We start from the raw sequence: 21,836 nt of genomic DNA, 5'->3' as shown, positions 1-21,836 counted from the left end.
ACAAATGGCTTGCTCCACCATCAAGATTAGAGAACTCTCCCACTGCTTGTAGGTATCAGTGAATCTTGCCTTATGAGTTTGGGATTCATGTCTCATCTTGGAAGTCCAGCAGGGGAAATAGCTAAGCAAATTGCCGCTGTCGTTAGCACAACAACTCACCTCTGATTATTTAGTTTAGTTAGGGCTGCCATACGTCTGGGATTTCCCAGACATTACTGGGATTCCAAAGGCAGAAGTGATGCCGGGGGGGGGGGCGCGATTTTTAGGTGGGTTTTTAGGAAACAATTTTAGGGGTTTCCTAAAAAAAAACCCTCCCCAACAACCAGTATATGCTGATATATCATGATGACTGGAATTTGTCTTGGCTGCTTCTTCCAAAATACATGACCTGTTAGTTTCTGTTTGCCACTGTGAAGTGCTTTGGAGTCACAAGACTCTGTTTTGCATTCCAGACATTCCATACTGTTGGAAGTCTCACGGGAGATGGATGTGACGTTACTGGTTTCCTGTTCCTTTGTTGTTTCAGTTGCTCTCTGCTCTCACAGAGAGAGGATGTATTTCTTTTCTGTCTGTGTAGCTTAGTAATAAAACTCTTTAGCCATGTAGCTCATAAATCTCATCACTTCCGCGTGCTGCTTTGATTCTCTGTGTAATGGAAATGTGCTTGGAGCCTTATCAGAGGCTCCGGTCGTTAATTATCGTCAGAGGGCGATTCCAGAGGAGCTCGGAGGAGCTCGGTCGAACGCAGGTTCCAACATGACCTAGCCCTACACGGCAAGCAAGTCCCAATGCATCTCAGCCTCAATTGTGAGCCAAGGAGCAATGGGGCTTCGTTGAACTGCTCAGCTGGGGGGTGGAAGAGGTCTCTTGCCCCCCCCCAGCTGAACAGCTCTGCTGTTTGTTGCACACAAACAGGAGAAGCCTCGGGACTCCCCATAGCTGGCGTGGTGGTGGAAGCCACCCACCTGTCAATCACATAATGTCATAATGACATCACATAATGGAGAAGTGGGTGGCTGCGCTCATCTGGGCCATGAGGCCGATCCTGATCAGCATCTGACCCATGGAGACGAATAGGTTCCCCACCGCTGCTTTGCAACAGAGGTCAATTACTTAAACTCATTGATTCAGCCATACACACACACACACACACACACACACACACACACACATATATACACTAGCTCTGCACTATGATCAGGAAAGACATTGGCACAGAAGAGCAGAGGCTTTCAAGGCATGCATGTTTCATGTGCTTTGTTTTTTCATCACGGCACTTTTAGCATCAACAGCGAACACCATACATAAATACGAATGTGGAACAGTCATACATAAAAACGCAGCTGCCACTGGGGATAGCATATTATGTATCCTAGCACAACAGAGTGATGAGAACAGAGGATAATGATGACAGAAAGTGCAAGAGGGCATTTACATGATGATCATCAAATGCTATTTACCGCCAGGCCAAAGAAGCATTAGCATGATCCTCCCACATGTGGGAGGGGGCGGGCTTAATGTGAGAACTGGGATTTAATCCAATCTACTGAGATCTAATTCATTGTTAACAGCAAATTATAGGATTGAGTCAGATCTAAATACTCAGGATTCAATTTCAAAACCGAGATGAAGACCAGTGGAGCCTTAAATGAATATTTCTGTAGACATGGATGTGTCTTACTCATAACAGAAAGTATTATCTATTGTCTCCACGTCCAACTGCTTTGTAGATTACGTCTGCTTGCAAACGGGGAAATAAGCCGATGTCTTACAGTGACAAATATGAAAAGGAAAACATCATCCACAGAAGAGAGGAGGAGGAAGAAAATTAACGAGAATTTTCAGAATGTGTATAGTGCTTTTGACTGTCAAAACTACACACATCACCACTGTAACTTTTGCAACAAATTGATGCAGCATGACCCCCTGTGTAAATATCGTCACTGAGGGATAGTGTCCTTTTGTGATATATCTGAACTAGGACTTCAACTCTTTGCATAGCAACCTCATTGCACACCAGCTCTAAGGTGACAAGATGCTAAAGTCTTGTTTTCGATGCCACAAGCGCTACTGTAATAAAATATACCTTCACTTTATCAGAAAGCGAAGCTTCCTTGGCTGCCATATTCCTTTCGTCTAGCAGGGCTTAGAACCACATAAGGTTTCTCACTTCATTAGACGACACAATAAGGCATTCCGTAAATTAATTAAACTTGCGACTTACTCCACTGCACTGCAGTCTTTCCGTCCTTAGTGATGTTCCACTGAAATATGGAGTTTACTTTCTTCACCAGCTCACTGCCATGCTCTTTGATGCGACGACCAATTTCTCCAAATACAAGGTCACTCTTGAGTCCTACTACCTAATGTATACAAAGAGATATGGCCATTGAGGGATTTCACACCCAAACTCATATGCTGTGATTCATTACCGCATGCACAGATAGAGAGAATTCTAGCTGCCTTCTTTACAGGATATTTTGTGGCCCTTATCTGTGGCGTTATAGGCCCCAGGTAGCATATTGCCCACCTCGAAAAAGAGCTCAATATGCTCCTGCTCTTTTTGATACAAAGGTGGAAGGTTTTAAGGGGCAAATGACAGGTTTCTAGATGAAAGATTACGGGAAACTGCTCTAGCAGGATTTCCTGGTAGAAATACTTCACAGCCACGTGTTACTACAATTAAAGCCTTTATTCAGCTAAGCTATGCAAAAGTGATTCCATTTATAAACCACTATTCACAAAACATCTCCAAGCAATTCAGCAACAAAAACATCAATGGTAAAAAGCACATGTAAACAGAATCACAAGCTCAATTTTAAGCAGAAACAGACTGGGATAAGAAAACCTCCACTTAAATGGCTGGTTGGGAAAAGGAAGGCTGAAAAGATAGGAAAGACAGCTCCTGTGTAAGCCGCTTTGATATATTTTTGTATGAAGCACTGCACAAATGTAATAAATAAAATAATAATAATAATAATAGGTAACAGGAGGGCATTCAAAAGGGTAGACACTTAAAAGCGCCAATTCCCCCCTGCCAAAATGCTAATAGGCCCAATTTCTACATCATGTAGAATCAAGCTCCTGATGAAATGGTACTGGCAAGATGCCTTCTCCTGCAGAACACAGCTGGGTATACAAGGGCCGGGATGATATTTTAGGCATATTTTAGTTACTTCCACGCAAACACTCAAACCTTCCAACTCAAACATCCTCCCATCCAACCAATCAAGTAAACAAGTGCACGGGAGTCTAATGCTACTGGGTTTACATGAGAATCCTCTGCTTTCGTTTACAACAGAAGCCATGTTGCTAGCCCTGATGACTAGAAATATGGAATTGAACATCTGTAGCGGCAATGTCTTCTGCAAACTGATAGGTCTACATAGGATAGCTGAGGAGCACTATCTTTAGAGGTCAGGTTAGGGAGAGTGACCTCAGTGGTTTGTATAAACCAAATTCCTCTCCTGATGACTTGCAAAAACAGGATTTATGCAAAATTAAACAAATGAATGCAAATTGGCTGGAGTGAAATACGTCACAGAAACTGTTTTCCAGGAGGGTGGAGGATTTGGGTCATAATGCAAAGGTTTGCTGCTATTATTACCATTTCATGACTAACCTAAGTCCCATCAGTTTTAATGTGTCTACTCTAAGCGTGACTAGATTTCTATTCAATTCATTTTCATTATTCAGTGTAGCATATAAACTGTTCTTGAATTCATCATACAAAGCAATGACTCACACTTTCATACTTTCCCTACCTTAGCTGAAGGCTGTTCAGAGGATGAGGTGAGATCGACATATGCTCCTCCAATTGCAACCTCCCCTGTCTCTTTGACCTGGAAAAAAAAATCAAATATAAGCAATTCCTACAGCACCAGTGCGTGTCTGAAAAGTCTGAATATAAAAATTATAAACAGAACAATAGCTATATTAGAACAATTTAAAGATCTTCTTTGCATCTTAAATTGCACAGGTCAAATCTAGCAAAGGAAAGAAAGGGTTGAAATAGAAATAATTAAGCAAACTATCCTAAAGCCAGAAACATTTTGCTTGCATCCTTTCATAAAATCAAGTATGGCTTAATGAAAGAAAACCTAAGAACAATCAGTGACAATGTTCCGGTGGGTTAAAAAGCCACAGAGAGGAAATAATCAGTTCCAATCATTTCAAATATTAAATACAGACTTGTCAATGAAAGGGCTGCATGTTTTAGCCAAACATACTGTGTATGAATAAACATTGAGGGCAGGCTGCCAGTGTTTAACAAGCTGCTGCTATTTAATTGGCTCTATTAAAAAAAAAGGATAGGAAGAAAGAAAATGTTGTTTGCTGCTTTTTACATCTTTATTTACTTTTAAAGCTCAGGGGCAATCGCCTTTTTCAGTTTCTCTACCACTCTGGGTCTTTTCTGAAATTAAGGGAACGAAAATGATTTCCAAAAACAGATTATAGAACCACAAAGACTGGGGAAGAGACGCCAAGGGACTCAAGGTCAACAGCATTATCAAAAACTCTCTTTACATGCATTTTCAAAGATGCCAACAAAGTTTGCCTTAAAAAATAGCAGTATGCATGTGGGCTGGAAGAGATTGAGCAAATTGAACTGAGGTTTTGAACAGCTATTCTAATGCTCCTTTCCAGAACCCTCAACCCTGTTTTTGACAAGAAAAAAAATATTGGGGGCAAAGGAAGTGGAGTAGCTATTCAGAAGTCCTGTGAGGACAAGTGATGCACTGTGGCCCAGGGGCCAAGCACAATGCTTGCATTCAGAAGGTCCCAGGTTGAATGCCTGGGATCTTTAGTTTAAAAGGAACAGGTTGCAGATGATAGGAAAGACCTCCACCTGGGACCTTGGAGAGATGCTGGCAGATGAGATAATACCAGACTAGGTAAAAGAAGAAGAAGAAGAAGAGTTTGGATTTGATATCCCGCTTTATCACTACCCGAAGGAGTCTCAAAGCGGCTAACATTCTCCTTTCCCTTCCTCCCCCACAACAAACACTCTGTGAGGTGAGTGGGGCTGAGAGACTTCAGAGAAGTGTGACTGGCCCAAGGTCACCCAGCAGCTGCATGTGGAGGAGCGGAGATGCGAACCCGGTTCACCAGATTACGAGTCTACCGCTCTTAACCACTACACCACACTGGCTCTCACAAACAGTCCAACCTGATAGATGTAGCTTCTTATGCTCCTAGCCCTTACCTGCGCTTGTTCCCAGACAACTTTAGTATAGAACTAACTTCCCACTTCCACACCCAGTTTATGACTGCATGAATTTCCTGTAAGGAGTATGAGGTGGCATACAAGGTTTCTGTCTCTCTTTCACAACAACCTTGTGAGGTAGGTTACACTGAGAGAAGATGACTGGCCCAAGGTCATTGGGTGAGCTTCATGGCTGAGTGGAGATTGGAACGTGGGTCTTGGCAGACACTATAAATGGTAAATTACACCGACTCCACTTCCAAAGACTCCTGAGTCCAATATTATCCTTGTCGTCAGCAGACTCAATCATTAGCCATAAATACACCTGGTTTCCCTAGTCGGCCCAAGACCCTTTGCTGCCTGAGGTAAAGGACAAGATGATGATGATGATGATGATATTTATACCCCGCCCATCTGGCTGGGTTTCCCCAGCCACTCTGGGTGGCTCCCAACAGAATATTAAAAATACAATAAAACATCAAACATTAAAAACTTCCCTAAACAAGGCTGCCTTCAGATGTCTTCTAAAAGTCAGATAGTTGTTTATTTCCTTGACATCAGATGAGAGGGTGTTCCACAGGGCGGGCACCACTACTGAGAAGGCCCTCTGCCTGGTTCCCTGTAGCTTCACTTCTCACAGGAAGGGAACCGCCAGAAGGCCCTCAGAGCTGAACCTCAGTGTCCGGACTGAAATGAATGGGATTTATGCGCACAGGAAGAGATCCATTCTAGGGTACTGTTTTGTTTTGTTTTAACTGCCACAAATCTTGGTTTCACCCTACTGACCTTGGTCTGAAGATGAATCCTGTTTCCTTCCTTCCACATCTCTGTTTGCAAAGTTTGTCCCGGGTAAACTGGTTTTGCAAACCGCACCTAACACAAGGAAAAGATAGGTATGCTGTAGCAGGGATGGGGGAGGAATCCTATGAAATATTAAAAACATTTTGCTATGGCTGTTTTCGCTGTTATCCCTCACATTCACTTTAAGTGTTTGCTTGTGGAAAGATGCAGTTTGGATTACTCAGCTTAAGCGCTGCCACCGAAGTTGACAAACCCCATCCTCTAAAGACCATTAAGACTGTGGAAAGAGCTGAAGGAGCCTATTCCCTTTATTTTAAGGGCAGCATCAACAAATGCATGCCTGTCCCAATGGAACTGTAAACAACTTCTCTAAAATATGTTTGTAAGCCACTACACAAATTGTGTTGTATTATGTAAATTGCTTCGAAAACTTTGTGGCTGAAAAATGACAAATACTTACTGCAAATAAATAGAACAAGAAAACGGAAAGTATAATTGAGGCGTTTCTAATGTACATTAATAGCAAACAAAAACGTACAGTGTATGTAAAACACGTAAGGTAACATCAAATCAAGTGTCAACGTGACACAACGAATCGTATTTTATGTCTGCATCTTAAGTGCAATTAAGAAATCTTGTCTTCATCTCGCAATGAACACAAAATATCCCAGGAGAAGCATTAACAGACCTTAATTGCCTTGAACTTGGTCACATCGTTATTTGCAAAGTGTTTCAAAACATGCCTGGCAGCAAATCCGAAAGAACAAAGTCCATGCAATATGGGCTTCTGAAATCCTATTAAGAGAATACAAATAAAGTGTTGCATTTCTTACACAACATGTCTACATTTAGAAATGTGCTCCAAGGATCATCGGCATTTAACTCATACTCTGCTAAAGGACTTTTCAGGAATTAGTGGCTTGGAGAGGCAATACAGATGCATTATGGGAGGGCTTGCCCCAGAGGTCACATGACTCTACCAGCCACTCTCATGATGAGGAAACCCCAATATTCCAGGGCTCTCAGTTGCCTCCAGATAGAAAAGGCCACTGCAGAACTTCATCTTCACCATGCAAGGGAGTGGAAGAATTTGCACAACTTTGAAGGCGAGGCTAAATTTGTGGCTCCAATGTCCCGTTCTACTCCTGTGGCCTCTCCAAGCCAGTAACACCTGAAGAGTTTGTTAACCAAAAATGGGATAAGCAGAGATGCTCAGATAAAATGTCCGCAGTATCGTATCCTCTTATAACCTTCATAAAGCCTGGAGACACTTCACCTCATTTTTTGAAAAAGGCAAACCAATTATTAAGAAGGGGCTATTTGGCTAGGGAGTGAAGATATTCACTGGCTCATGGTTTGATTTTAGATACAATGCAAAAATGATGATTTTGCTCTTAGCATCTGACGTTTGCCTCTTCCTTAAGATCAGCTTGTAAGATCTTTTCCTTGATTTCCCCATATATACAGCCTCGGCTCAGTATACCTGAAGGAGCGTCTCTACCGCCATTGTTCAGCCCAGACACTGAAGTTCGGCTCTGAGGGCCTTCTGGTGGTTCCCTCACTGTGAGAATTGAGGTTACAGGGAACCAGGCAGAGGGCCTTCTCAGTAGTGGTGCCAGCCCTGTGGAAGGCCCTCCCACCAGATGTCAAGGAAATACAACTATCTGACTTTCAGAAGACATCTGAAGGCAGCCCTGTATCGGGAAGTTTTTAATGTTTGATGTTTTATCGTGTTTTTAATATTCTGTTGGGAGCTGCTCAGAGTGGCTGGGGAAACCAAGCCAGATGGGCAGGGTATAAATTATTATCATCATCTTTGTAGAGTACAGTGGTACCTAGGGTTACAAACACCTCAGGTTACAAACTCTGCTAACCCAGAAGTAGTACTTTGGGTTAAGAACTTTGCCCCAGGATGAGAACAGAAATCGCACGGGGCAGCACGGCGGCAGCAGGAGGCCCATTAGCTAAAGTGGTACCTCAGGTTAAGAACAGTTTCAGGTTAAGAACAGACTTCTGGAACAAATTAAGTTCATAACTCGAGGTACCACTGTAGTTATATGGCAGCCTATCTGTGTGAGAGAGTGAGAGTGAGTGAGACAGACAGACAGACAGACAGTGAGTGTCTAGTGACTTCCCATTAATGGAACATTGTTCCCAGTAAGTCCAGAATGGCTCAAGTATTGCAGCATTTTTGGAACTGAGTAAAATGTTGAATTCCCCAATGTTTTAGGTGCTTGATGATTGATTTCATTAGCGTTGCTATTTCTGCTGTTTTAGTCGGTTTTCAAAATTTGTTTAGTTTTGTTATTGGATTGGGTTATATGTTTTGTTTATCATGAACAGCTGCATTTGGTGCTTTTACAACATTGAGGTGGAATACAAATGTGATCTTCAGATAAAGGGAGGTGTGCAAGCAAAGAAAAGAGGGAAAAGAACAAATATGGATAGAATGGAATCTGAGGTACCCATAATAATGGGTCACAAATAGCTGGGAAGAATTAACCTTTTGCTCAATCTGTGTGCACCTATATATAGCAAAGTGAGGGAACCATATGCAATTGCTTTCAAATTTAATCCTTTTCCAGAAGGGTAGTAAAAGCAGCAGTGCATCTTGTGGCTCCTTTAAAACTAACAAATCTATTTTGGCATCAGTTTTCACGGACCACAGTCCACCTCATCAATTCATTACATTTTTGTTTTGTTTTTAACAGGCCACAAGATGCTTTATTGTTTTGAATTATCGAAACATGATACCAGCTCCTATAAATCTGAAACATTCTTACAGCCTTCTCTGTGAGCACTGCCATACTTTAAAAAAAAAAATCGATAGGAACTTTCAACACAAGTATGAAAAAGATCTACCGCAATAAACCAAGAACATACAGCCTGCCAGCACATAGTTAGTTTTATGTTTACATTCATTGTAATTATGTGTGCTATATTGGCAACTCTCCATATAGTGGACAGACAAGGCACAGAGGGGTCAATTTCTGCCACACAGGAGCACAGGATATTTCAGTATACTCAAGCAGACTTTGGACTTCTATTTCTTGCCATACTTTATAGAAAACCCCATTTGAAAAGCTTTGTTCACGTGTGACACTGATAAAAGCTGCCTTCACCCATGTACATGTGAAAGAGTGTGTGCTTGCTGATTTGTACAGCTCGGTTCTTGAGTACACATGAACAAAGATTATTTACTTTTTGAACGTTAGATGTGAATACTTGTACAGGTTTGCAGCTCGACTGTTTTGTACAAAGATTGCATACTTGTTGAATGTAATGTGTGAACACCCCCTAAACTGTTTCTGATGTGTCATTGCTATTCAAATAAAACGCTAAAAAAAAAAAAATGCAGCAGACACGCTCAGTGCCTAAGAGTAGCTCTCTGAACTTTGGTTTATATATTCCTCATGGGAGCAAGGTTCCGAGGTAAGCTAAATGAAAGGCAGGAAAAGATAAGTACAACTTGCAATCCTGCGACCTGGAAAGTGGTAGAATGAAATAATTGGTTTAGAACTCAAAATTATGGGAAACCACCTATACTTCAAAAATACCAGTTACCAGCTGAAAATTCAACATTTGGTTAATTTTTTTATTTCAGGATAGCAGTTGTCAATTCTCAAACCTTAAATGAATGTTTTTTTTTTAAAAAAAGAATATTGCTGAAAAAGGCATTTGTGACTCCTATCAATAAAATAAAGCAAAAGAGAGTTCCTTCAAACTTACCTCCAAGGGCAGCAAAACCAGGTTCAATGTGTAAAGGATTCCAATCTCCACTCAGGCGATACAAAGCAGCCTATGGATAAAAAAATAATAACTTTTTTTATTCTTGTCAGGGGCACAATTTATTTATTTATATGCCGAACAATTGATATTCTTTCCATACTGCCTAGAAATGTTCAAGAAATGTTATGGCCAGCATCATAGAACAAAGCAATTAATATCCAAAGAACCTCACAATGAATTGCAGCAAGCAAAACACAGATAGGAGATGTCTGTCATAAGACACCATAATAAAACATAATGAGCTCAGGACAGCTGCGTTCCTCGACCCAGTAGACAGGACAGGCTGAAGACAAGATATAATTACCATTCCCCATAACTTCTCCATACTGCAGTGCCCGAATAAATGCCCACCTGAATGTGCCAAGGCAGAAGGGCAGTGGCAGTGGAGGGAGAAACACAACCTTCATTTTGAAGCAAATGATTCAGAACTACTAATAATCCAATAAAACAAGACATGCCATTTGTGTTCATCTTAAATAAAGAACTGAATTCAGAGCTCTGTTTTTAGGTGAGGTCTGCAACAAAATGTTGCTGCTCAGGGTTTCCAGCCAGCCATTTCGTTCCCCGTTCCCGCAGGCTCCCCTTCAAAGAGTCAGCCTACTGAGCATGCTCAGATCACCTTTTTTTGTCTTAAAATGTTTTTATTAGTTCTGCAAACATTGGGGCTCTGCACACTTGCTGTCATCTCTCACAGGTATGGATCGTGCCCATTTTGGGTTACATAAGGATTAGCACCCAAGAAAATGAGAGCTTGCTGTTGTACATAGGACAGAATTCATATGTGTGTGTGTGTGTGTGTGTGTGTGCACGGCTTTATGGTTGCACCGAAGTCATATTTAAAGACACTTCTTCAAAATCAAGGGAGATATTTTAAATATAGCCAAGAGCCACAGAGTTTCAGTATTTGTTACTTTCACAGGAACCTTCAGCATTCAGAGATTCATTCACGTCGCTTCTTATTGCTTTTCACTCCTCAGACTGATCCTTTGGGCAGCCCGTAGTCTGTATGCACACTGTACGCTTTCCCATACACTACCTGATTACACGTGTGACTGAACAAAACTCAAGTTTATGCATGGGATTTCTTTACCGTAGTACAAATGCTTTTCGTTGCTGCAAAGTTTAAAGAGAGCTACGAGCGCATCATTTCTGACTTTTTCAGAATCACTCCTTCTTTCTGGAAGTTGTGACTCTGGGGTCGAATGGGCAAATAAAACCAAGCTGTCTAAACTACAGTGGTACCTCAGGTTACAGACACTTCAGGTTACAGACGCTTCAGGTTACAGACTCCGCTAACCCAGAAATAGCACCTGGGGTTAAGAACTTTGCTTCAGGATGAAAAAAGAAATTGTGTGGCGGCAGCAGCCCCCATCAGCTAAAGTGGTGTCTCAGGTTAAGAACAGTTTCAGGTTAAGAACGGACCTCCAGAACTAATTACAGTGGTACCTCAGGTTAAGTACTTAATTCGTTCTGGAGATCCATTCTTAACCTGAAACTGTTCTTAACCTGAAGCACCAATTTAGATAATGGGGCCTCCTGCTGCTGCCGCACCGCTGGAGCCCAATTTCTGTTCTTATCCTGAAGCAAAGTTCTTAACCTGAAGCACTATTTCTGGGTTAGCGGAGTGTGTAACCTGACACGTATGTAACCTGAAGCATATGTAACCCGAGGTACCACTGTACAGACAGTTTTAACTTCCATAGACACCCACACTACAAGGTTATACTGACTCGAAAGGATCAAATCAGTGAGGCTGTTAGAACATGGCTCAAGATCAATCACTTGGGGGCATTACACAGGTAACCCTGTCCCTCTCTATTTGTTTATTAATAGCAAGGATGGGAACGTGTGGTCCTCTAGAACAGTGGTTTCCCAACCTTTTTTGAGCCATGCTCCACCTAAGCATCTCTAATATCCTGATGCTCCCCCCAGCCCCCGCCAGTGACATATAATTCTTATTATTCAAAAAGGGAAGTCCTATTCACATGGAGGAAGCCTAAAAGGCCACTAACTGTTAATAACTCATTCTCAAATTGCCCCCCTTAAAAATCAAATTGCCCCCCTGTGGGGCATGTGCCCCACATTGGGAACCATGGCTCTGGAAGTTGTTGAGCTCCCCTTCACAGCAGCTCCAGCCAGCATGAACAACTGTCAGGGATTATGAGAGCAGTTGACCAACAACTTCAGGCCACAGGTTCACCATCCCTGGTATAAACAACCAGAGAAGATGAGATGGTGTCTCTTATGTTGCTCCGACCTGTGCTAGGAAGCAAATCTAGAAACCCTCATACAGAACATGTTGATGTACAATTAATGGCATGCGCCGTGACAGAGACATCAGCATTTGAAATGGGTTCCCAGGAACAGAGCGATGGAGGACTCATAGGTTCTGTGCTGGTGTGACCTGACTCTGGCTTATGAGCACAGTGTGGTGGGTTTCAATTTGCATACCCTGTCTGCTTATGAGTCCAGATTTAGTTTGCCCACCACAGAAGCATATAAACAGCAACTTCTGCATTTGGAGGGTGGCTGGACTGCTAATCCACACTTGCCTCTTGAGATGGAGCCAGTGTGAGGATGCAGGCACAGAACAGCTGTTTCACATGGACAGAACTCCTACCAGGGCAACAGGCATTTAGTAAATCTCCTAGACTTAACAATATCCCAACTAGTTACTTCTTCTTTATGCTTCTATTATAGCTATGCCAATGATGCCATATGGGGAAATGAAATCTTCTGAACTGTGTCTTAATTCAACAAGTAAATAGTCTTTAAAAAAAATACAAGACTTTGCAAAGGCAGAGATTCAAAAAGCTCTGACTTCTGCACTGCTCCAACGATGGCATCATTTCAATTAGCATATAAAAACCGATCCGTCTTTAGACCATAACAAAAGTCAAATGATTAGCAGCATTAGACTGAAGTTGGTCATAATATGGTTGGATTGCTCGCCAATTAATAACACAAATTGTCAAGTTTTATTTCCTAACAATTTAGGAGTTCTGCCAGATCAAAAGAGGAAAGGCAATATTCAACCTGTCGGCATCAATTTTTCAGTCTTGCCTGCTGTCAACAATAAAGGTCACTGGTAAAACTAAGGGAAACAGCAGTCTTGTTATACAATCACATACTGTTTTATGAATGGGTAGGGTGGGGTCTGTCACAATAGCAGGTGTTCCAATACAATAGATCTCCATACTGAAAATAATTTTTCTCTGGAAAAGCATGGAATACTTTGGTAATAAAACGCAGATACTTAGGAGCAGAGGACCCAATTAAAAGAATTGCATCTTTAACTTTTGGCAAAAAAAGAGAGATTGTGTGTCAATTTGATCTGGGACTAGAACTTGAAGGGGGGGGGATATGTTAATTTTATCTTTGTGGCATTTTCCTGAAAGCTGTCGATCTGTAAGGGGTCCAATATAGTACCACCAGTGTATATGACACAGTAGTTCGGCCCGGACACTTGGGTCCAGCTCCCAGGGCCTTCTGGCGGTTCCCTCACTGTGAGAAGTGAAGTTACAGAACATGGCAGAGGGCCTTCTCAGTAGTTGCACCCACCTTGTGGAACACCCTCCCATCAGATGTCAAGGGAATAAACAACTATCTGACTTTTAGAAGATATCTGAAGGCAGGGAAGTTTTTAAAGTTTGATGTTTTACTGCATTTGATGTTTTAGTTTGTTGAAAGCCGCCCAGATTGACTGGGGCAACCTGGTAAGATGGGTGGCAAACAAGCAAGCAAATAAATGGACTAACAATAACAAAAAAGGCTAGCTCCAAGGAGATTATAATCTTTACCACTGTCAGCATTTAAATAGAAGGGAGAGGGCAATGGTAACCAACAACAGATAGGCAAGAGATGTGTAAGAGCCTAAAATGATACATCTTTGGTAGATAAAGGTAGAGGTAAAAGGGACCCCTGACCATTAGGTCCAGTCGTGGCCGACTCTGGGGTTGCGGCACTCATCTCGCTTTATTGGCCAAGGGAGCTGGCGTACAGCTTCCGGGTCATGTGGCCAGCATGACTAAGCTGCTTCTGGTGAAGCAGAGCAGCGCACAGAAATGCCGTTTACCTTCCCGCTGGAGTGGTACCTATTTATCTACTTGCACTTTGACGTGCTTTCAAACTGCTAGGTTGGCAGGAGCAGGGATCGAACAACGGGAGCTCACCCCGTCACGGGGATTTGAACCGCCAACCTTCTGATCGTCAAGTCCTAGGCTCTGTGGTTTAACCCACAGCGCCACCCACGTCCCATCTTTGGTAGATACCTGACAATATAAAGAAGCAGTTCAGAGTGAATGCTTTCCTGCATAACAAGGCTTCAGCATGTGGCAAAATTAGCACACCAGGGAGAATGCTATGTGAAAGCTTTATTTTTTTTTTCTGATATGCTCGTTTACAATATACAGGAAGAGAAGTGAAAAGTGCAATCCACCTGTCCCCAAAATGGCAGGCTAAAGTGGTAAAGTGTAAAACTCTGCCACCTCCATCAAACAATTCATTTTGCCCAGTGCACAGAACAGCTCTCAGTTCTCATACTCAGCTTGCAAGTGTAGGCATGGAAGCTGTTTTGCACCTAACCTGCGTAGCAAGGTAATGAGAGAAGGCCCGAAATACACAGGAGGAGCCCAGCTTGCAGCTACTTCCCATTCCAGCATCAACTCCTTCACAAACAGAGTTAACACAAGAATTGGAGTGAGCTGCAAGATGTTCCTGTCCAAGATTTCTCACTTTACCTTGGGCTGCAAGAAGCGGCAGTCTGGCGGCATGTTCCACTGCACTGGGATGAAATGAACACTCTTGGTCTAAGATTTATTCCAGAAACCAACTGTGCACGATTCCATACGCGAGCAAAACCTTTGTATTTATGATCTGTATATTCCAGGCCTGAGTGATTGCAGCATCTGCTGTTCCCATTCAGATAAATTCAAAGTGGTTCATTCTTTCCCACTACGTTCTGCCAAGGCAAGCACTTGAAACCAGGCCATCAAAATAAGCTTTATCTCTCGATTCGGAGTAGCAATACAAAAGAGAAGCAGCCAAGTAATCCAACACTTGGGTTAAATTATCAACGAGGGTGAGATTAACAATCATTACTTCGAGTTAAGCATGCATTTAAATTTTTGGCCGTGATATCGTTTACAATGTTCTAAATTGGATTAATTGTGCATTTCTACACACTGCCAAGTTTTTCCCCTTTTTCTTTCGGGTTCTATTGGTGCTAGTAACTCTAGTGCTGTCACAAAAGCCGATACTAATAGGTGTACAGGCATGGCTTTTTATTGGGTTGTCAGTCGCAAGTTCCCCTCTAATCATGGCTATTGTGCATCATGGATGATGAAATGAAGGACTGCAAGGAAGTGGGAAGGTGGGGACTGCTACATATCAGGAAAGTGTTTCTCAGAAACAAATAGTTTTGTTAACAAATACACCAAAGAATTTTAAGAAAGCAAGATTTCAGGACTCAAAATCAAAATAATAACTTCACAGCATAAAGAGCGATGCCTGATCAAAATTATTATTATTATTACCTCATTAGATGGCCCCGGGATTCTAGTACTATGAGAGAGGGAGAAAACACTCTTTCTGATCATTTTCTACACACTATGTATACTTCTATCACCCATCTCCTCCTTTATCAAGATCGCAATACCTCTTTCCATATGAACCTATGCAGACCCTGAGATCATCTTCTGAGGCCCTTCTTTGTGTGCCACCTCTTCGAGGAGGGTGGCAACACGAGAACGGGGCCTTCTCTGCAGTGGCTCCCCGTCTGTGGAATGCTCTCCCCAGGGAAGTTCGCCTGGTGCCTTCATTATACACCTTTAGGTGCCAGGCAAAAACATTCCTTTTTAACCAGGCCTTTGTTTGATTTGATTGATATCCAATGCCCTTTTAAAATATGGTGGGGTTTTTTTGGGGGGGGTGTTACTGGGTTGTTGTTTTTATTTTGATTATGTTTTGATTTTGTTCTGTGAACTGCCCTGAACCCTCCGGGTATAGGGCGGTATATAAATTCAAATACTAATAATGATATCAAGAACAATAAACACATGCAATTGCTGCACAACAGGGGGAATCAAAGCAGTGCCTTCCAACTGTTGGAGAGTACAACTCCTACCATCCCTGGCCAAATACCATAATGGCTGGGGCTGGAGGGACTTGTTATCTACAACAGAAGCACCCCTGCTGGCTATCCCTGCTGTAGAACCAAAACAGAGCTTTCCAGGCTAAATTCCAAATGCTTTTTTGATCAAGTTAAAGACAAAGTGGATTGGCTTCAATATTACCAGATTAATGAATTATTTAAGTTGGATAAGAAAAATGGTTTTGCAAAGGAAAAAACCAAATTGGAAACGGAGTTGTTAGATACTAACGTCAAAAATTTGTCTAGGATGTATAATTTATTGTTGGAGTGGCATACAAAGGATGAACAAGTGAAATCTGTGATGATAGATTGAGCAAGAGTTTTTGGTCATGCCCCAGCCCTTTATTTTATTTTTTTAATAAAGGGGGATGACTTGAGGGCTTGTGCGGGGTTCTTTTGTTTTTTAATTTGGAATAGTTTATTTTTTCCTGCCCCCCTCCCCCGAAAAATATGGAGGATAGGCGGCGGCGCTTCCCTGCTTGCCCCTGGTTCTCCATGCTCACAGGGGCGTTTTGGCTGCCTTCCGAAAGTTTCCCCGGCCGTCATGGCCGCCCCTCGGATGCCGCTGCGGTGCCATGGCAGCGGCTTTGCAAGGGCGTCTCGGCTTTTCCCTTTAAAAAGCCGCTTCTCGGGATGCAAGGAGGGAGGGGAGAAATGGGGAGCGGTTGGGACCAAGGGGGGTTGTGGCGGGGTGCTTTTTTATTTCGTTTTTGCCTTTGAGAGGCCTGCACAGCCATTACCGGGCGGGATGCGTAGATGCTCAGTTCTAGGGAAGGTGGGGATCGGAGGGGATCTCTCTCCATTCCTGGAAGACCATCATACTGCCTTCAAAGGTGTCTTGCCTTCGGTAGCCTTTCCCCTCCGCACTTGTGTTTTTTGGTTTTTTTGTTCAATAAATCGTTTAAAATGCTTTTTTTCCAAAAAAATAAAATAAAATAATAATAATATAATGATGGAAGATTGGGAAAGGTTGTGAAAGAAAGGGGTTAAGTTTACTGCATGTACGGTGTTAAAGGAAGATATTATGAAAATGATGTATAGATGGTACTTAACCCCAGTAAAATTAGCAAAGATCTATCATAAGAGTGATAATTTATGTTGGAAATGTAAAGAAAAAGAAGGCACCTTTTACCATATGTGGTGGACGTGTCCAAAAGTGAAAAGTGAAAGACTTCTGGGGAAAAATATATAATGAATTGGAAAAAATGTTGAAATATACATTTATTAAGAAACCAGAAGCCTTTCTACTTGGGATAATAGGAATGGAATTGCCCAAAAAAGACGTTAGACTGTTTTTGTATGCCACAACTGCAGCGAGAATTTTATTAGCCAAAAATTGGAAATCACAAGAAATACCAAGTGGAAGATTGGCAGATGAAGATGTTGGACTTTTTGGAGATGGCCGACCTTACTGGAAGAATCCGCGATCAGAAAGAGGAGAAATATCAAGAAGGTTAGAAGAAATTTAAGGAATATCTAGCTAAATATTATAATATAATATAAGTGGAAATACTTGCAAGTATTAAATTGGTTTAGGATTAAAGTATGTTGAATTGTATAATACTATGGATTGAGATTATGATGAAAAGAAAGGAAGTTGGTAATTTGAACTAGTTAATTATATTAGAAAGTGAATATTGGAAAATTGCTAAAATGAGACTTCATGAAAATCAGTTAGGAAGGATTCGAGGAAGTCACTTAATAATGGAAATTAATTTGGATTCTGATTGGAATAAATTTTATATGTTTGTTTGTTTTTCTTTTTATATGTTTTGTTTTTTGTGTTGTGTTGTATTGTATTTGTTCTAAACTTGGAAAATTGATTTTAAAAAATAGGGGGAAAAAATAATAATTTCAAAATGCTTTTGCATTTAAAGCCCTTTGCAGCTTAGGACCAGGTTACCTGAAGCACCAGCTGTGCCCAGACAGGTATTTGCCCATACTCTGAATCCTTAGCAATGAAACCCAGAAAAGGGTTCTGATACCTAAAGACTGTACCTAAAATACTGGAGAAAGGACTTTTTCAGCGGAGGCGGCGCGACCGGTAATGGCTGCCTTCTCCGAGTAAGGAGAAGGGAGCTCCGCTGTAAACGGGTCGTCCGCTACGGCGAAGCGGAGACCCATTCAGGAAAACCACAGGTGGCAGAAGCCTGTGGTCTCGGGACCCGGCGGGCGCCAGAAGCAGCCCCCAAAACGTTGAAGGGACCCCGTAAGGGGCTCCGGATCGCGGAGGGGGTAGCGGCGCTGTGGGTCGTTGCGCAAACAGCGAAGTGAAGCCGCATTGCTGTTGCCGGTCAGCGCTGTCCTTTCTTCCTGCAACTTTTCTGAACTTTGGAAACTACAACCCGTGAGTAAATTTGGACATTGAAAACTTTCTGAAACTTTTGTCAACTTTCTGAAACTTTTTGAGAACTTTATGAAACTTTTAAAACTTTTTTAAAAAAGTTGAAATCTGGCTGAAAACGGAGTGAGGATAAGCAGGAAGCCCATCTCCCGCTATACTGAACTTTAAGCAAAGAGCAGGAGGAGTGGAGACAAAAAGTTATGCGTTAACTAAATGCTGGCACCCTGTTAAAGCAGTTTTCTGAGTGAAAGACTTTGAGCTATTGAATTTTGCTGGTTATATTCGGGGTGCACTGATATTCTTCTTCTGTGGCACCAGTGGATTATAAAATAAATAAGAATCTCTGGTGCTGGAGCTGCCTGGATGAGCACCAGTTTGCAACTTTGGATACATTGAATTCAGATTTTGAAACATTCTGAGTTGGAACTGGATACTTTGAAACTGTTGCAGTCAAGGCACTGTAAGAAACACTGTTTTGCTTTAAGTTTTACTCTGCTAAAAATAATACATTGTGGAGGCGATAGACATGGATTTAAATTTATAAGTTTAACTTGGATTTGATCTTTTCCCTGAAGACGTATCAAGCTCCCTCTAGAGGATTTTGGACTTACAGCAGTGACTTTGTTTTACTTTCCCTTTCCCGGCCTCTGTTTGACTATTGCATCTGGGACTCTGCTTTCTCATGGGAACAACTTGGATTGACCTTGGATTACAGATAACTTTGGAATGAGTGGCGCAAGGAGAAGAGGAAGGACTAAACAAACAACTCTAACTTTATCTGCAGCCTCACAGCGTAGATCTTCTGTGCCGGCCTTGCCTTCCACTTTGCCTCCAGACATAGAGGCGGCCTCCCTAATACAGGCAGGGGAGGGTGAGACAGAGGAGCTGCACCTGGGAGATATGGCTTCAGGGACAAGTAGCTCTGTCTTGGAGAAAATTTTGGAGAAACTGGAGGCTCTGGACAAGAAGGCTGATTTGCATACAGCTAAAATTGAACAGAACACAGAAAGCTTGAATAAGCTGACTGGACAAGTTGCACAGAATGCCCAGTCTATTGGAGAATTAAAGGAGGCTGTAGGTGAAAATCGTAAACTGGCTGAAGATACTAGTCAAAGATTGGAAGAACTTGAGAAAGAAGTAAGACCACTCAGCAAACAAGTTGGAGAACATCAGATTTACTTTTTGATGACAGAACTGCGAAACAGGGAGACCAACTTGAGGATACGGTCAATACCAGAGGTGGAAGAAGATAATTTTATTGAATTTCTAACTAAGGAATTTGCCAAGTTTTGGAAGTTAGAGGAAAAAGACTTTAAAATTGTATCTGCTTTCAGGCTTGGCAGAGTCAGAAGGACAGAGAAGCCCAGAGATTGTTTGATAACACTGAGATCAAAGGAGGAAAGGGACAAGATTTTGGGCCTGCACTACGAAAAGTCACTAGACATTTTGGGCAAGAGAATTGAAATCTACAAGGACATTCCTAAGCAGTTGCTGGACCTCAGATCTAACTACACGGAATTGGCAAGACTGTTGAGAAGCAACGCAATTATCTTCAGGTGGGAGTTTCCACAAGGATTATCCTTTACCTACAGAGGGAGAAAGATCAAAATCAAAACAGTGGAAGATAGAGACAAGTTTTTGGGAGCACACGGAGAAGACCTCCACAAAGGACTTGGATTGCCAGCGCCAGAACTTCCAGGGGAGCCCGCCCCCTCGGATCCTCAAGGACCGGAGAACAAGGTACCACCCCAGAAAGAATAACCAGATCTATCCAGGATGTCTCTGCAGCTTTTGAGTTGGAACATAAATGGCTGTAACAGTCCCGAAAAAAGGTCTAAAATTTTTCATATTCTAAAAAAGGAACAATTGGACATTATATGCTTACAAGAAACACATGTGATTAGGCTCCATAGAAAGGTGTTAATAAATAAAAGGCTTGGTCAAGAATTTATATCATCGGATACAGTTAAAAAGAGAGGTGTAGTGATCTATGCAAAAGAGAGCCTTTCACCAAAATTTCTCTTTAAAGATGAAAGTGGAAGAATCCTCGCAATAGAAGTACAGTATCAAGGAGAAAAAATTTTGATATTAGGAATTTATGCTCCAAATGAAGGAAAATCGGATTTTTATAAGAAGTTGCACGAGATCATGCTGGATTATCTGGATTACAACAACGTCATCATGATGGGGGACATGAACGGGGTCGTATCAACAAATATGGATAAGTCACAGAACCAGAACATTACTAAAGAGGGAAGACTACCTAAGACCTTTTTTGAAATGACTGACAATATGGACTGGGTTGACATCTGGAGAGTTAGAAACCCCCTGGGAAGAGAAGGAACATTCTTTTCTGAAGCTCAACTGACTTGGACACGAATCGACCAAATATGGATAACTAGAAGTCTGGCACCTAAGGTGAGGAAGGTGGAAATCTGCCCCAAAACATGCTCCGACCATAACGCCTTGAGAATGGATATGACATTGATCCCAATCGGCTCCTTTAGATGGAAGATGAATGATGGCCTGTTTAGAGATCAAAGAATTGTAAAGAAGGCCCAAAAAACCTTAAAGGACTATTTTGAGATTAATTTGAACACTACGGTGGAAAAAAGAACTATCTGGGATGCAAGTAAAGCTGTGATGAGAGGGTTCTTGATTCAACAGAATTCCTTAAAGAAAAGACTGCAAAATGAAAAGAAAGATAAAATTCTGGAAAGTATCAAAGAGTTGGAGAAGAAGTTAAGATCTAACCCGAAGTCCCAACCGATTCTGAGAGAAATTAAACTTTATCAGGCGCAATATTCCAAGCTGATAAATCAGGAAATAGAATGGAAGATTAAAACAATGAAACAAAAAACTTTTGAATCGGCAAATAAATGTGGGAAACTGCTAGCTTGGCAGTTGAAAAGGAGACAAAGATTAAATACAGTAACAAACTTAGAGGTTGAAGGAAGGAACATTCAGAACCCGGGAGAGATTAGAAAGTGCTTCCAGAGGTATTTTAAAAAGTTATATACTCAAGGGCCACAAGATGAAATAGAGATTACACAATTTTTGGAGAGAAATGGATTAGCAAAGCTGTCAGAAGAAAATAGAACAATTTTAAATGGCAAAATAACACGACAAGAGATTGAACAGGCCATCCTGAGTCTGAAACAGGGCAAATCACCAGGGCCAGATGGACTGACCTCTAACTACTACAAGACATTGAAGGATTATTTGATACAACCTTTGTTGGAGGTCAGTAATGAAATAATGGAGGGGAAGAAGGCGCCTGAATCGTGGAAAGAAGCATTTATCACATTGATTCCAAAGTCAGAAACTGAAAAGACACAACTCAAGAATTACCGTCCCATCTCCCTTTTAAATGTGGATTACAAAATATTTGCAGATGTTTTGGCACGAAGATTTAAGAAAGTTTTAAGTGAGATAATCCATAAAGACCAGGCAGGCTTTCTCCCGGGCAGACATATGTTTACTAACACAAGGAACATTATAGACATATTGGAACTTTTACAAACAAACATAAACACTAAAGCAGT

General features: G+C 41.7%; 1 protein-coding gene across 1 annotated transcript in view; it reads right to left on the bottom strand.

The window, feature by feature from the left end:
• The window catches only part of HSD17B4 (hydroxysteroid 17-beta dehydrogenase 4), a 78,688-nt gene that overhangs the window by 9,963 nt on the left and 46,889 nt on the right, over positions 1-21,836 (bottom strand). The window contains exons 18-22 of the mRNA XM_083576807.1: positions 9,737-9,806; positions 6,696-6,802; positions 5,993-6,079; positions 3,765-3,842; positions 2,225-2,363 (exon numbers count right to left, since the gene is read on the bottom strand). Of these exons, the coding sequence (XP_083432933.1) occupies positions 2,225-2,363; positions 3,765-3,842; positions 5,993-6,079; positions 6,696-6,802; positions 9,737-9,806 (481 nt within the window). The remainder of the gene's footprint in view (positions 1-2,224; positions 2,364-3,764; positions 3,843-5,992; positions 6,080-6,695; positions 6,803-9,736; positions 9,807-21,836) is intronic.

This window comes from Podarcis filfolensis (assembly GCF_964270895.1).
Source record: "Podarcis filfolensis genome assembly, chromosome: 11".
In the NCBI taxonomy this organism is placed as follows: domain Eukaryota; kingdom Metazoa; phylum Chordata; class Lepidosauria; order Squamata; family Lacertidae; genus Podarcis; species Podarcis filfolensis.
Note: the sequence above shows the minus strand (reverse complement) of the source record. Positions and strands in the feature narration are given on the sequence as shown.